This window comes from Poecilia latipinna, unplaced genomic scaffold, assembly GCF_001443285.1.
Source record: "Poecilia latipinna isolate Pla-1442-1.1 unplaced genomic scaffold, P_latipinna-1.0 Scaffold1790, whole genome shotgun sequence".
Classification (NCBI taxonomy): Eukaryota; Metazoa; Chordata; class Actinopteri; order Cyprinodontiformes; family Poeciliidae; genus Poecilia; species Poecilia latipinna.
In genome coordinates, this window is record NW_015114406.1 from 99,684 (window position 1) to 114,914 (window position 15,231).

Here is a 15,231-nt window from a genome sequence, read left to right on the forward strand (position 1 = left end):
AAGTAATAAAAACTGTTCTAAAACTAAGTAGAGCTAAACTCAAAACTAACAGAATAAATTCACCATAACTAAATGTCTCTTTTCCTCAGAGGAGAGGGGGATGAGGATGCTGGTGAGCTGGACTTTAGCGTTTTGCTGAAGAAACGGTAAGATAAGTAAAAATAATCCACATTTTGACTTCACCTGCATCAGATTTAACTCTCCGTCTGCATCAACGCTGATATTCAGGAAGGAGAAGAAACCGCAGGGGCCAAAGGAAGAGGTTGACGTATGGGAAATCCTAAAGGCAGCCAAGCCTTGTGATTACGAGAAGATTGCCTTTCAGTACGGCATCACGGACCTGAGGGGCATGCTGAAGCGGCTGAAGAAGATGAAGGCCGAGTCCAAGAAGAGTGATGGTGAGTCGCAGAGGAGACATTTTATGAGACAAACCCAGAATGTGCACGAGAAATTTGACGGCAGGGAGGAAACTAAACCTGTTTAATGCAGCCGGCTGTAAATACTGGCAGCGTTTAAAGCCCTCAGGAGGGAGGTTACACAGGCTGGATGACAGGTGGAGTGTTTGTTAGCCCGTTACTGCTAAGAGCCGGCTGCCGTGGATCATTTTCTCTTAAAGCTGCACCAGAGCTGCGCTGACACGATCCTTTCTCGTTAGCTTTCCTGACGAAGCTGGACTCGGCCTACTCTGTGGAGAAGGGGAAGAGGATCCAGCTCACCGTGGAAGTGGCTGACCCCACGGCCGAAGTGAAATGGCTGAAAAACGGGCAGGAAATCAAACCGTCAGCCAAGTAAGCCACCTGAATGTGTGGGCAATACTGAAGGTTGGATAAATCTATGAGCTACAACAAAAACATGTTCGTTAGATTCCTTTTACACAAAATGAATCTTAGATAATGAGATTTTAGTTTGCTCAGTTCAGAATGAGCTATTTTAGGGCTTCTTGTCACTTTAAATCCAAAATTGTGCTGGCCAACTCAGCGTTTACATTAGTACGTAAAAATGGCTGAAAACAGATTCGCAATTACACCACTGCACAGCTTTGAAAAGCAAAAGTGGAGCCTCCTGCACAACCAAAAATAATTCACTAAGTTGTTTCTGGATGGTAAGTCAACAACAAAACACTCGTCTTTTCCAGCAACCATTGTACGGTAAAACCAGCTGACCTAACATGCTGGAGCTTAACTTGGGTTACCAGGTGCAGTTAAATTTCGAAGGTTTTTCAAAGTTCTTGGTTTGTTTTTAGACATAGTAGACACTCGAATGGAAGTATAAAAACAGGGACAGTGTGAACTTTTGCACAATAGATCCCCTTTAAAGTTCAAATATTTATTCCTTTGAAGATCTATAGCGCATACAGCAGCAAAAACCAGATGACCAAACGTGCTGGAGTTCCACTGGGGTTGCTAGGTAACCTGCTGGAGTTCCGCTGGGGTTGCTAGGTAACGTGCTGGAGTTCCGCTGGGGTTGCTAGGTAACGTGCTGGAGTTCCGCTGGGGTTGCTTGGTAACAGGATGGGCTTTGCTGATTTGTCACATTCTGGAGGTTTTTGAAACTGCTCAATTTTCAGACACCAAAAAACATGAACTTATTGCCGAGAAACATCTGGGTGTTGCTTGTACTGTTTGCACAAAAATGTGGAAAATGTGCATTTTGCATAGTAGGTCCCTTTTAAAAGCAATACTAATAATAATAGGCTAAAGTTAAAGCTGTTTCTCATCGCTTACACTCAATCTAACAAAAAACTAACAGTTAATTAAAAATATTTATCTGGAAGTTATTTACACATCTGGCTGCTACAGGAAGCAAGTAAACTTAAAATAAAGTCAAATGAATTGAAAACATCCCTTATCACAGCATCTTTACCACTCAACAGATGGCGCTGTCCCTCAGATCAGACTGAATTACATGAATGCAAAGTTTTTGGTCATTATGACTTTTTAAATTCAGAGAATCAGTCTCTACCTTTTACTACAGATCTGTGTTCCAGACTTTTACTCGTCAGACATCTGGTTTAAAAAAAAAAGAGCCATTTTATGTAGTTGTTGAATTATTACTCTCCTACGCAGACATTTTGTATTCACTAAAGTACAGTTTACTCCAGTATCTGTTCAGGAAAGCGTAGCCTGAGCTCTGGTTTGTGCACAGATCGCACTATAAAGTGTTCATTTAAAGTTTTATTGGCGCGGCTTTGACTTTGAGACGAGTCAGACTGTGTATGCATGTGTCGGTTCTCGGCCCGTTTCGCCCGCTGGGCTCCATCCAGCCTGCATCTCCTTCTGCCACCTCCTTTCCCCGCCTCCTTCAAAGGCTTCTCTTAGTGTTTTATTGAAGAGGCTACAGCTGTTGCAGTTGGTATTTCATCAATGTCTCTCCACCATCTGCTATTTTGAGATCGTCATGCTGTTTATACGAAGGAAGGAAGGAAGGAAGGAAGGAAGGAAGGAAGGAAGGAAGGAAGGAAGGAAGGAAGGAAGGAAGGAAGGAAGGAAGCAAGCCACTTCCTGTTCTGATTAACAGGAAACTAAAAAGAGGAGGTATTCCCTCTATTGAGCTCAAAATAAATCTAAATGTTTTTGTTAAACATAAATTAGACTCAACCAATAATACAGTGAAACTCTTAATCATTTTATTATAATATTATGTGAATTATAAATCTTGATGTAATTCTCAGATTAAAACCCAAATTCTCAGATTGAGTCAGAATCCTCTAATCTTCTTCTGTGCTTTTATGCTTTGCACTGCAGTTTGTTTTAATAAGCTACAGATTTAGGCGTCTAACGTTTGATAACTATATTAATTACTAATCTACAGAAATGAATCGGATATTTTTTGCTTTCTCTCCAATTCTTAAGATGCCACAGAAATAATCTTACAGCAGAGAAAACACTAATCTTTACGCCTAATCTCTGAATTTTTAACTTTGCGACAAACACCACTCAGGTGTTGTTGAGGTGCTGTTGGCCGGTAACCATGACGACTCTATCTCCTAAAAGCCTCTTGTAAAATGGCGGTGGAGACGTTTTGATGTAACCTGAAGGCATTTGTATGGGAGGAGCCAGAGCGCAGAAAGAAAACGAAACGAGTCACTTTCGCCTCTGAGCCTCTTGTTGTCCTTCTTTCTGCTGAATTTGTTGTCATGTTGTGATTTTTTTGTTTTTGCGTTTCGTTTTTCATCTTATATTCCAGGTATGTGTTTGAGAATGCGGGCAACAAGCGTACCCTGATCATCAACAAGTGCAACCTGTCTGATGACGCAGCGTACGAGTGCGTGATCGGCGAGGAGAAATGCTTCACGGAGCTTTTCGTTAAAGGTAAATCAGCCAGGACAACACAGGAGAGAGAGCTTCACCTGAGCGAAGAAGTTTCCCCGGCTTCTCCAAATCTAACAAAATTGGTGTCAAATGTTTGAGCTACGTTTGTGCTGTTTTGTGCAGTAAACATTTTTATCTGTGCCGCCATCAATTTAAAGATATTAATAAAAACGTTTCCAGAGGTCATCAGAGGTCAGCCATCGCCCCTCACATTTACACAATCCAACAGATTTGTTGGATTGCTTTCGCTCTGGAACGTTTTTGATTCACACAAGTGAAAACTGTTGCTGAAAGCGCCGGCCACCAGTTCTGTTAGATTTGAAGAAGTTGGGGGGCGACTTCACTCACTCAGGTGAGTTTCTGCTCCGCTTACATTTTCTTATTTGAGCGCAGAGAAACGCTGTCGGCTCGTTGTGCTTTGTGTTCCTGCGATGTAATCTGTTTATTTCTCTGCTTTCATGCCAAACAGAAACGTTGCAGCTCTGTGCTTCGACTTAGTCATATTTAATAGCCGCACAGCGAAGGAAATGTTCGTGCTTTATTTAAGACCAACTGTTCTTGTTAGTGAGCTGGCATATTTATTAGAACTTGACTGAAGAAACTAATTTTTTACCTTTCTATACATTTTTTATCGTGCAGCTCAAAGACACAGTTAAACAATCATATTTACACATTTCAAGGTATTACCGTTATTGGATTAGATTTCTTACACAGTAGCGTTATAACTGCCTTTTTTAAAAAGGGAAAAAGACAGTTTATATGCATTAATCATGAGAAATAACAGAGTTGATAAATTTATCAGATTAGAAGATGAACGTCTAGATTCCTGGTTTGAGACTGAAGGCTGAAAGTTAAGCAAAAATTACAAAATCAGTCTAAGATTAATCAACAAAAGAATTATTTGCTAGGCAGTATTTTTTCATCTCTAATATGATGTTAGAGAAAAAATGGTTTTATGGATTACAGATCTTATTCGTTCATTATATGTCACAAAATAAGTGAACCAACCAAAAACAGCATCCGTTTATTTTTTTCTTAAATTAAATCCTTTGTTACAATAGAATTAAAAGTGAGATCTCTATTTAAACCATAAACTGGCCTTATAGGTGCTTTCATGAACATGTGGGCGGCACAAAACACTTTTATTACATTTTTTGCACTGAATTATTCTTAGGTAATTAGATTTTCTTTATGCAGCAGTAAAACCAGCTGACCAAAGTCCTGGAGTTCCGCTTGGGTTGCTAGGTGACGGGTGGAACTCTGCCTGGGTTGCTAAGTGACGGGTGGAACTCTGCCTGGGTTGCTAGGTGACGGGCGGAACTCTGCCTGGATTGCTAAGTGATGGGCAGAACTCTGCCTGGGTTGCTAGGTGACGGGAAGTTTTTGAAATGGCTCATTTTCCAGACATCATAAGACATTATTTTATTGCCAAAGTATTTTTTTTACGTGCTTAGGTTGTCTTTAGAAGAAGTTGAGACAAAAGTGCGCAAAAAGTGAGTTTCGTTTAATGGGTCCCCTTTAAGGACTTCATCCACCATGTTCTGTAAAACTTGTGAAACACCTGCAGTGAAGCTTGCTCACATTTCTGTGGCTCTGAGACTTTGTGCGCTCACCAGCTGAGGGAGTAAAGATGTCTGGAGGGGAAACGGAGCAACGACGATGACAAATAGTCGAGGCTAGCGGAGCATCAAGCATCACACCCTGTGGTTGCACAATGCGACTCCGGCCGCCTCAGGGGAACCGATCCACCTTCCACCTCTGAAGACGGATGTGTCTGGGGGCTTGGATAAGGACTTTAGCAGCACACTGTGACATTATTCATTTACAAGTGATGGCTTGAATTTCTGGGGTTTACAGTCACAGAGTCAAAAAGAAACAGCTTTGAAGAACGATTACAGATGAGCCGTTGGATATTTTGACGTATTTCTGTTCAAGTTTTATCAAAAAGTTAAATTCCTCCAATAAATACTTTGAGTTTACGACTCGGGGCGTTTCATTTGTCCTCAGAGCCTCCGGTCACCATCACCAAGCAGCTGGATGATGTTCACACTGTGGTGGGGGAGAAGGTGGAGTTCGAAGTGGAAGTGTCAGAGGAAGGAGCCAACGTTAAATGGTGAGAGCAAAAACCGTGGGGGTTTTAGGCTGAAAAACTAAAATAAATAAAAACGACTTCAGTAGGTCACCTTTCTGTCCACAGGACGAAGTGTTTAGCCAGAACACAGCATTTAGTATTTTAACTGGACATGAACTGTAATTATTATGTATTTTTAAGGTACGGATAAGCAGATCTTTACTTCTGTGTGCAAAAAAGTAATTTCTAGGATCTGGATTGAACCCAAACTACACCTACAGTGGAGGAAAGACACGTGGAAATGAGCTTTTTTTGTTTGCAATATGAAACTTGTGCAAAACTGTTGGAAAACTGAACTACATTAATTAAAAATCAGCTTCCAGAACAAAAAATTTAGTTTTTTTTTTCTTCTGAAAATTACATTGAAGCGTTTCAAGTTAAACCTCTTGGATCTACAAGTGAGAGAAAGTTTTGATAGTTTGTGAGTTTTTCTCCTCAGGATGAAAGACGGAGTCGAGCTGAACAGAGACACGGCCGGCTCCAAGTACAGGTTCAAGAAGGACGGGAAGAGGCACGTTCTGGTCATCACCGAAGCCACTAAAGACGACATCGGGACGTACTACGCCTTCACCAACGGCGGAGAGTCAAGTGCCGAGCTGGAGGTCGAAGGTCACAGGAAGACTTGATATATCCAAACAAACAGGCTTTTAAATAACCTGTAAACTATGACGGCGTGTTGGGGCCGTTTTAGAAAGAGAACATGAACAAAGACGAGTAAATTTTCACCAAAAAGCCTCAAAGCAACAAACAATGAAGAAACATAGAATTTTGAACTTGAAAAGTTAAAAATTTGCTAGAAAAAACTCATATTTAGAGATTAACCTATGAAATTTTCTTGAAAAACAAGTTTTTTAATTTGAAAAGTCAAAAATTTGCTTGGAAAGCCCCCCCTGAGTTTATATATTCTTGTAAGCAACTGTTTGAGTTTGAAAAGTTGAAAATTTGCTAAAAGAAAAAAAACATTTTTTTTCAGATGAATCCCAGAAAATTTGCACACAAAAAAAAATCTGAATTTTTGACACTTAAAAACTCAAATTTCCAATTTTGGGGGAAAAATTTATGGATTAATCACAAAATTTCAGTTTTTTTTTTTTCCTAAAAAAATTGTGACTTTTCAAGCTCAAAAATTTTCAAGTTTTCCGAGATCTCAAAATATCAGAGTTTTTTGGCTAAAACGTACCCGTCCTTTGTGTTTTTCTATCCCCAACATGGTAAACATCTCTCTGAGCTCTTATGGAAATAATAACCAGCTGCTATTTAAAGTTTACCAGCTCGAATCTCCCTGCAATTTAATCCGAACATGTTGACGTTTTCCATTCTGACAAGCATGGAAAGGAGTAAATTAGTCATTACTTAGGTGGTAATTAATGAAACTTGGTTAATTCCTTGTATCTGCGGCTCTCGGCATTCGTCAGGCTCATTTTGTTTCCACCTCTTACTGGTTTCTGCTTCCAGGCGCTGCAGACGAGTCCGCTAATTGATTATGGTGTGAAAATTGCCGTCCGTCCTTCTCTGTTAATTGGGGAGATTACTGGAAGTCCAATCATAGATCTGCGAACATCAACATGCAGCTGTGACAGTTTCAGCTCCCTGTGAGAATATCTGAGGATAAAATAATCTACATTCATCACCAGATTTATCAAAGGATTCTCGTTTCTGTCTCATCATTTGTGATATTGTGAAGCAAACACATGATTAGAATATATTTACTAATAAGTAACTTCTGAGTTTGTTGCTCTGGATTTTACTTAGGAGTGTCGTAGTTAAAGGGGTTGAATAGACCGTCACAGATTTAAAATCGTCAGTTTTTTTCACTCTCAGCCTGATTAAATGAAAAACATCACTTTAATATCATTTTCTATTTGTAGGAATTACGGCCGGGCGATGCGGCTTAAAAATGTTTTCATATCATTCCAATTGTAATCGTTCTTTTGATTACTTTCCTTTCTAAGAAAGAAATTGCAGAAAATATTCTCAAAAAATGGCTTTTATTTTGCTCTTTAAGTTATGTGACAGAGTATTGAGGCCAGTGAGAACGTAGTTATGATTCTAGCAGAAAAAAGACGCAATTTTACCATAAATTATATACTGCTCAAAAAAATAAAGGGAACATTTCACTTTAATTTTGTGTGTGGCTCCAAATCCAGGCCTCCATTGGTTAATAAATTTGATTTCCATTGATGATTTTTGTGTGATTTTGTTGTCAGCACATTCAACTTTGTACAGAACAAAGTATTCAATGAGAATATTTCATTCATTCAGATCTAGGATGTGTTATTTGAGTGTTCCCTTTATTTTTTTGAGCAGTATATATTTAAATTAGTAAAAAAAAGTTGTTTTAATAAGAAAAAAATCTCTGTTTCCCTAGTTCATGGAGTTATTTGTTTAAAATAGAAAATTGTTTCAACGAGTATTTCAAAGTCTTGCTACTGATAATAATTTGATGCTTAAAAATCAAATTATTTTGATTTTTTTTATGTTTAGAGATGAAGTATTTCAATTAAGCATTATGTCATCACTTCTATGTATATAAGTATATACAGTTTTGGACTTTTCATAAAATCATGACTTTATTCTCGTAATTAATAAAAAAGATAAATCTTAGCCTGACGCTTGGAGTTGACCTGAATCCAAAGTCCAAATAAATAGAAGCTGTAAAACAAGATGGCCGCCATTGGTGAGCTGACGTTACTGTGTGAACTAAGGAAAGCCAAAGAGTTCATTGGTTAAAAAAACAAACACTATTTCCCCAAAAATTAAATCTCCAACAATTCATTTACATAAAGCCAATTAATTGCCACGCCGTAGTAAAACCGCGTTTTTTAGCTAATCCTGCTAAATCCTCCGTATGTCTGTGCAGATAAGGAGCTGGAGATTCTGCAGAGCATCGCTGATGTGACGGTGAAATCAGCTGAGCAGGCCGTGTTCAAGTGCGAAGTGTCCGATGAAAATGTGACGGGAAAATGGTTCAAAGACGGCGTTGAAGTTCAGCCCAGCGACCGCATCAAAGTCTCCCACATCGGCAGGTATTCCCAGACGCTGCGCAGCAACCCGAGTTTCTGCTCTGATTAAACCTTTTCTCCCATCAAACTGCTCTGCAAAAACACAAAATGTTTGTTATTAGAATGTTTTTTACTAGTTTCTAGTTCAAATATCGTAGTCTTGTATTTCAAGTGTATTAACTTACAAGTTGGACAAGTACTAATTCCACTGTGACATTGTTTCAATTCTAACATTGGAAAAAATTTCATTTTGTAAGAGAAATAATTTGCTTTTATCAATTATAAAGACTTATTTACTTAACACAAGCTCCTTTTTTCTGGCTGAAAAGTTATTTTGTCTTATTTCAAGTGTACTAAGATAGTTTTACTAGAAACTAAACAAAATACTTGGTAAGATTTAGAGTTTTTGCAGTCTTAAAGGGCTTCGATTAGAGCATTATAATTGAGTACAGACTTAATTATATAATTACAAAGAAAGCAGCAAAATGTGGTTCTAGTACTTTGTGTAAAAGCAGTTTATACCTTTATGTTAACTACTTTTTGTTTGTTTTTCTAACTTTATGTTTGTATTTGCAGTAACTGTGAAAAAACTGAAGAAGTATCCAGTATTTCTAAAGTACACTGCAAAAACACAAAACCTTACCAAGTACTTTTGGTCCAGTTTCTAGTACAAATCTCTTAACACACTTGAAATAAGACAAAACTAGTCCCTTTGTATTTATCGTATTATTGGCTCAATATAAGCTCCTGTGTGTTGTTGAAAAGTTACTGTAGTTAGTTTAGTCTTTTTTCTAGTGTAATAACATACTTGCAGTAGAAACTAGACCAAAAACACTGGGTGAGGTTTGTGTTTTTGCAGTCTGAAGAGCAGTGTGCACTGGCTGCCAAATGGCTTGGCAAACTTACTACCAGAGGGTTTTTTTTAGTCGTTTGACCTATTTTTGCAGATCGGCTGCAGTCTGTAAGGCATTAACCTCTGAAAACACACAATAAAAGCTTCCTCAGATGGAGCACACACACCCCAGAGGTCTGGGCTTTTCACAGTAATCCTTCCTTCTCCATCAAAGCAGGAGATCCATGAGGCGATTGTAATCCCACCAGGTGAAAGCCTCACTCCTTAAGATTGCATCATCTTTCAGGATAAACACAGGTCATAAAAATAGTTGTTTTTTGTTTGTTTGTTTGGTAACATCTGCCTAATTATCCTCAGGATCCACAAGCTGACGATTGATGAAGTAGAGGCTTCGGATGCAGGAGATTACACCTTCGTCCCAGACGGCTACGCTCTTTCTTTGTCTGCCAAACTCAACTTCATAGGTGAGGGTGATACAGAAAAAAACATTTTGAGCTCTTAACATTTTTTAAACGTACACAAGCCTTCAGCAGTTTTTATTTACAAAGAATAATTTCCTTTTTTCTTAGAGGTCAAGATTGAAATTGTTCCCATAGAAGGTAATTCTTCTGTTTTTATTCAACTATGCAAAGAGATGCATGACGAAATGTTTCGTAATATTTTATGGACACTTCGGAACGATACACTGCAAAAACACAAAGTCACACCAAGTATTTTGGTCTACTTTTTAGTGCAAATATATAAATAAGACAAAATTAACTTACAATTAACTGTTCAGCAAGGTATAGGAGAAAATAATTCCTTAATATTGATTAAAAACAATTACTAGCAGAAAATATTTTTCTCATGTTACGAGTGAAGTAATTTTCCAGTGTAACTGGTATTACTACTAGCAATGCATAAGCAAAGCTCCATTTTTACAAAATATGTCTCTTTAAAGCTGTTTTGGGAAAAAAATAAAATCAGGTTCTTAATTATAATTAATCATAGCAACAATATTTTTGAGTTAAAAAAAGTGTGAAGCTTAAAAAAAGATCATTTTTTTCCAGTCTTTCCCATAATCAGATCAGCTGGGAGAGATGGAGAAACAGGATGAATTACTAAAATTATTTTACTTTTGTAGACAAAAAAAAAGTGAAACATCGTTTTACATGCAGTTATCCACTATTAAAGCAACAATACACTGTTTGGTAATAAAACATTAAGAATTGAAAGTTAATCAGTACTTTTAAGCAGCCATTAAGATAAGATAAGATAAGATAAGATAAGATAAGATATTCCTTTATTAATTATCTTCGTAATTTAAATGATTTTGGATGATCACATGACAGAACCTCCCAAAATCCACCTGAACTTCGGCGGCAGCGGCGATGGGAACGTCGTCACGGTGGTGGCTGGAAACAAACTCCGCCTAGATGTTGAGGTCACGGGAGAGCCGACCCCCGTCGTCTCCTGGATGAAAGGAGACCAGGTGAGGTTTAAATGTTTTAACCCCCACCTGGTTATGCACTTGTTTTTATTTTGGGAGATAGATTGTTTGTTTTCTGATTTTTGGAGCCCAAATAAGCAGTTGAGTGTTTGAGTTTATGCCAAAAGCCTGCAGGACAGACGTCAATGACCTGGAACCTTCATCTAAAAGACATTGTATGGAGCTCTGGTAGTGCCCAAAAAATCTTGCGCATATATCTTGGTGATTTAAAAGAAAAATCAGTTAAAAATGTCTAAATTTGTTGTACAGTTTACACTGGATTTAAAAAATACAGGAGTCAAAACTTACAATTGGAGTCAAATAAAGCAATTTCTTATTGTTTTTTATATATAATTTGACAAAAGAAATGTGGATACTTCAGAAATGAAAACAACAATTTTAGACACGTGTTAGCTTTATTTTCAGACTAAAATTATTGACATGGAGTTTGTAATTGCAGGGAAAAACTAAATTAGATTTGGCTTTATTATTTTAAATACATTCTTCATAAACACGTTTAAAGGAGGCAGTTTGTGACAGGTGATCTCTGAGAGCGAGGGACGGGTCCGCGTGGAGACGGAGAAAACCGTGAGCAGCTTTGTGATTGACGGGGCGGAGAGAGGAGACGAGGGTCCCTACACCATCAATGTGACCAACCCAGTGGGAGAGGACAAGGCCGAACTCTTCATCAAGGTTGTGGGTCAGTTACCGTTTAGTTCTCCGTTTCTATCTTTATCTCTTAGCACCTAAAGGTGGGCTACACAAACTTTTTTTTTCACAAAATCATTCTTAGATGATGAGATTTCAGTCTGGTCAGTTCAGAATCATCACTTTAAATCCAAATAACCGTACATATAATTATATAACCATACATCTCAGAAAAGCAAAAGTAGACCTTCCTTCATAATCAACAAGAATGCAGCAAGTAGTTTCTGGGTGGTAAATCAACAACAAAACATTGTTGTGCAGCATGTACTGAGATTAAACTCTTTGCAGTAAGTTTCCGTCAGCATTATTTTGGCAGCTGCTTACATTCCACCCTCTGCTGTTGCCGACCTTTAATCAAATGAGCAACATAAACCTTTAATTTCCCTTTGGGATCAATAAAGTATTTTTAAATTGAATGTAGCTGTAAAACCAGCTGTCCAAATGTCCTGGAACTCAGTCTAGGTTACTAGGTTACAAGCGGAACTCTGCCTGGGTTGCTAGGTTACGAGCGGAACTCTGCCTGAGTTGCTAGGTTATGAGCGGAACTCTGCCTGGGTTGCTAGGTGACGGGCGGAATTCTGCCTGAGTTGCTAGGTTATGAGCGGAACTCTGTCGGGGTTGCTAGGTTACGAGCGGAACTCTGTCGGTTAAATATAGAAGATTTTTGAAACAGCTAATTTTCCAGACCCCAATAAAAATTAACTTATTGCTAAAAACCATCTGTATGTTTTCTTTATACATTTGGTCTGTTTTTAGAAGCAGTAGAAACCCAAATGGAAGTGAAAAATCCTGTGGATTTTGCGTAACAGGTCCCCTTTCAGCTCAAATTAGCAGATATTCCCATATTTGAAAAGCTATGGCGCTGTGGAAGAAAATTAAAAGACCTCTAATGTCTTTTTTCTTTTCATCCAAGGACTCATTTTAATCATAGTTTCTCTCTGACTGTAACCTCCAGATATGCCCAACGCTCCCAACAACATCAGGTGCACATCAGTTGGCGAGGACTCTGCCATCATCACTTGGGAGCCTCCCTCATTTGATGGCGGCGTTCCTGTTAAAGGTAAATGCTGCTACACGCCTCGTCTGATGTTTCCACATCTGATGTCCTCCCTGGAGAAAACAGCTTCATGATCTAATGGATCTGTTTTCATTTCATCCCAAACTACTCAGATTTACAGTAGAGAGGGAAAGCTTTTGCCTCCTGTATGGATTTCTTCAGTTTTTTCTTTTTCTGTAACACTTACAGGCTTCAGATCATCAAACTAATTTAATATAAAGTTCGATTTTGAAATTATTTCATTGTTTACTGTTACTTGACTAAAATTTCTGAATATTTTATTCAATGAAGAAAGGACAAACATTTTAACCAAAAATATGTGTGAAACAGACACACACACACCTTCAGTTTATGTCAAAGTGAGACCTCTTTTTCACACACCACCTTTGTTGATCTAATATTTTTTACCTGGTGAGCCTATTGCATCATTTTGAGACCAAGATTATTATTTATTTATTGTCATTATCCTCTCCTAATGCACATATTACTTACTGTAGGGTTTAATTTTATTCCAAGTTTAGGTTTTGTATTTATTTGTATTATATATTTTTTTATTTTAGTTCTTAAAATGCTAGAATTTATACATCTGTTTGATGATATCATTTTAAAGTATAAAATCAGATTTTATGATCAGTTACTCAGTACTTGAATACCATTTTTACCAAATAATTTTTACTCTTACTTCAGTAATATTATTGTGAAACATTGATACTCTTACTTGAGTAAAATTTCTGAATATTCCATCCAATACAAGTAAGTTTAACAAATATTTTAACCAAAAATATATGAAATATGGATGCACAAGTGGAATTTGTTAAAGTGAGACCTCCTGTTCATACACCAGCTTTGTTGTTGTGTTATTTTCTATCTGCTGAACTTAGTTACAATATTTACTGTCATTACCTTATTCTAATTTACATATTACTTAGTGTAGATATTGATTTTATGTAAAGTTTAACCTTGAGAATATTGATTTGAAAATGAATGTAATGACGTAATTTTAAAATATTGAATCAGATTTTATTCCCGGTTACTCAAGGAGCATTTTTACCAAATACTTTTTATTTTTCCTTGAGTATTTTCTTGTACAGCTACTTTTTACTTTTACAAAGTGAAATACTTTTGAAGTCGTGCTCTACCCTCCTCTGCTCGCTGCAGGTTACCTGCTGGAGAGAAGGAAGGTCGGTTCAGCCAGGTGGACCAAACTAAACTTCGACGTTTACGAGTCCACCACCTACGAGGCCAAGAAGATGCTTGAGGGCGTTCTTTACGAGATGAGAGTGTTTGCGGTCAACAGCGTCGGCGTCTCTCAGCCCAGCGCCACCTCCCAGCCCTTCATGCCCATTGGTGCGTCGTTAACGGAGCGGCTAATTAACCCAGGCTTTCCACACGGCGCTCATTCTGACGCAGCTTAACCTGCCTTCCCTTCCCGTTCATTCCAGGTATTAAGGTCTTAATTAGCTCTTGTGTCTCTCAGCCCCCACCAGTGAGCCGACTCGCCTCACTGTGGAGGATCTGACTGACTCTAGCTGTTCACTCAAGTGGCGACCTCCAGAAAAGATCGGAGCCGGCGGCCTCAACGGCTACATCATTGAGTACTGCACAGAAGGAAGTAAGTGAAACAAATCTTATCTGAAAGCATAAGACAGCAGTGTGACGTGTTGTATGAGCTTGGCCTGCAACTAATGATTATTTTAGCAATCGATTATTCTAACGATTAATCATTTATTCTGTAGATTAATTGATTATTTTTATCAATTAATCAGTTTTTATATCAGATTTTCAAACATTTGTTGGTTAATCGGTTGTGTTGATTAATTAATCATTTTTTATCAATTAATTGGTTATTCTATAGATTAATTGAATAACATTCTGCAGATTTTTCATTTAACAACTTAAGCTTATTGCTAACAGTATTAGAAATACATTTAAAAATACAAATAATTCAATAATAAAATAAACATTGAACTGCCTAAAATTCACCATTTATTTAGTGAATGATTGATCATTTGTTGCAAAGGATGCATCTGCAGCAAAAATACTTCTGAAATCAACATAAAGTTCAGACCTTTCTGCTTGACTTTAAGGAAATAAATAGTCTTACCTAAGGTGAAACACTGAGTCAATCAGGAACAAATCAAAATGCATTTTGATTATTATTTTATTAAGAAATTAAGCAAAGAATATGAGGAGTTTTTTACATATTTAAAGGCAAATGAGCTTTATTTTTTAATTTTTTTTATCTCGAGTGCAAAATGTTTTTTTAACTGCTTTGGCTTATTTACTGTTTTTACAGAAAATGAGTTACTCTAGTTTATGATTAATCGATTACTAAATTAGTTACATATTTCAGTAATCGATTAATCGTTTCAGCCTTAGTTTGAGCTGATGCTCCTTGATGCTAATGCTGTTTATTTGCTAGCAGGGTTTGATGAATCCTCTGTTTTCCCAGGTGACCAGTGGGTGCAGGCCAACAAGGAGCCGGTGGAAATGAGCCAGTACACGGTGAAGGGCCTCCCCACCGGGGACAAGATGCTGTTCAGAGTGTTTGCAGTGAATGTCGCTGGACGCAGCCCCCCCGCCACGCTGGCTCAGGCCGTCACCATCAGGGAGGTCGTAGGTAAAGGACTCACTTAATGTACCGTATTTTCCGCACTGTAAGACGCACCTAAAAACCTTCAATTTCCTCAAAAGCCGACAG

At 37.9% G+C, this 15,231-nt stretch overlaps 1 protein-coding gene across 1 annotated transcript in view; it reads left to right on the forward strand.

The window, feature by feature from the left end:
• Positions 1-15,231, forward strand: part of mybpc2a (myosin binding protein Ca) — a 72,578-nt gene that overhangs the window by 38,311 nt on the left and 19,036 nt on the right. The window contains exons 12-24 of the mRNA XM_015061227.1: positions 656-788; positions 3,187-3,311; positions 5,319-5,424; positions 5,882-6,051; positions 8,303-8,468; positions 9,655-9,761; positions 9,867-9,896; positions 10,629-10,768; positions 11,306-11,465; positions 12,429-12,533; positions 13,689-13,877; positions 14,008-14,142; positions 14,983-15,150. Of these exons, the coding sequence (XP_014916713.1) occupies positions 656-788; positions 3,187-3,311; positions 5,319-5,424; positions 5,882-6,051; positions 8,303-8,468; positions 9,655-9,761; positions 9,867-9,896; positions 10,629-10,768; positions 11,306-11,465; positions 12,429-12,533; positions 13,689-13,877; positions 14,008-14,142; positions 14,983-15,150 (1,734 nt within the window). The remainder of the gene's footprint in view (positions 1-655; positions 789-3,186; positions 3,312-5,318; positions 5,425-5,881; positions 6,052-8,302; positions 8,469-9,654; positions 9,762-9,866; positions 9,897-10,628; positions 10,769-11,305; positions 11,466-12,428; positions 12,534-13,688; positions 13,878-14,007; positions 14,143-14,982; positions 15,151-15,231) is intronic.